Source organism: Arachis ipaensis, chromosome B08, assembly GCF_000816755.2.
Source record: "Arachis ipaensis cultivar K30076 chromosome B08, Araip1.1, whole genome shotgun sequence".
Classification (NCBI taxonomy): Eukaryota; Viridiplantae; Streptophyta; class Magnoliopsida; order Fabales; family Fabaceae; genus Arachis; species Arachis ipaensis.
The window spans coordinates 25,646,140-25,647,587 of NC_029792.2; the positions used below are offsets into that span (position 1 = coordinate 25,646,140).

Below are 1,448 nucleotides of genomic sequence, written 5' to 3' on the forward strand. Positions count from 1 at the left end.
CTTACATGTTGATTGTTGTTGCAGCGGCAGAATCCAGCAGTCAGTGCAGGCAGCAACACCCGTGGAAGAAAGGCGAGGGAGGGACGGAGGCGCGGCGAGACGCGAGCACTCACCAGGAAGCACAGCTGCAGGAAAAGAGGCAAGACGCGAGCAGTGGAGCACACCAGGCGTTGGGTGCAGTGATGGTGGACGAGCAGAATACGAGGCAGAGGGAGCAACACCGCTGGCTACCAGCACGCGAGGGACGACGAGCGGAGAACGGCGAGACGCAAGCGTCCCGTCCGGCGAGAGGCGCGGCGACGGAGGCGAGCGTGTGATGGCGGTGAACCGTGGTGAGAGTGAGAGAGCTGGGGGGTGGGGTGGGTTACTGAACTAGGTAATTTAAAAATTATTAATATTTTTTAGTTTTACATAACAAATTTAGCTAATATATTTGAAAAAATAATAAAAAATTAAAAAAGGGAAAAAATTTTAAATAGCTCTTGACAATTACTTCGAAAGATAACGAAGTCCTCAATAAAATATATCTTTTTCGACCTCTGATCTTTATTTTTATGAGACTGATTAGTTCCTCTATCAATATTTTCTCGAGTGAAACTTCACCACGACTCCTAATAATTTCACGAAATCCCTTTTCGTCTCTTAACGAAAGCATAATCCCATCGCGATTCCTATCCATCACTTTGGTAAGATATTCTGGCCCTTCATCAAAGTCTCCATCAAAAGGAGGCGGAGACAATCCTACGTGTCAGATAACATTCCTACGTATAACAGAATGTTCCTACATTTCATTGATAATTTGTTTGGGACAAATCAATCCCTGGTATAGTAAGAAAAACGCCAACGTTTTGAAGAGGCCAAAATGTTACGTTTCACACCAACGACGTTATATAGGAAGACTCTTCCATTCTTCTCCCTTCTTCACATTAGCAATTACAGAAAATCTTAAGCCAACACCCTCTTTCATGCCAGAAATTATCCAGCGAGGGACATCGTGACGGAGGCGCGAACAACAACATGACAATGCAGCGACGATGAAGAGCTGACATCATTTTGATATTGTGGTGATGGGCTATTCGAGGAACACGATGTAGGTTCTTTTCTTTATTTTCTAGCATTTTTCTGTGCTTGGTTGTGGTTCTATGAGTGTGGTTCTACTAGGTGGTCCTCCTTCATAGCTTTATTGCATGCAATTTGGAGTTAATGACTGGTCTGGTTGTTAGGGATACAAATATTTTTTGTTTTAGGGTTTAGTAAAGAAATCAAGTAATGAAAATAAGTTACAATTTCTAATTAGTGTCGAGTGAGGTATTATCCGTTAATTAAAAATTGGTTTTGTTAGAGTTTAGTTTAATTTACTATTACATTTGCTACAAATGGTTTATGAAATTGTGCCTGTGTTTCACCATGAAAGATGGTTTGAAAGAGATGAGGATGATGTGCTCAAC

At 42.0% G+C, this 1,448-nt stretch overlaps 1 protein-coding gene across 1 annotated transcript in view; it reads right to left on the reverse strand.

The window, feature by feature from the left end:
* The window catches only part of LOC110265274, a 16,304-nt gene extending 15,186 nt beyond the window's left edge, over positions 1 to 1,118 (reverse strand). The window contains exons 1-4 of the mRNA XM_021108192.1: positions 1,018 to 1,118; positions 846 to 919; positions 599 to 741; positions 5 to 372 (exon numbers count right to left, since the gene is read on the reverse strand). Of these exons, the coding sequence (XP_020963851.1) occupies positions 5 to 372; positions 599 to 741; positions 846 to 919; positions 1,018 to 1,118 (686 nt within the window). The remainder of the gene's footprint in view (positions 1 to 4; positions 373 to 598; positions 742 to 845; positions 920 to 1,017) is intronic.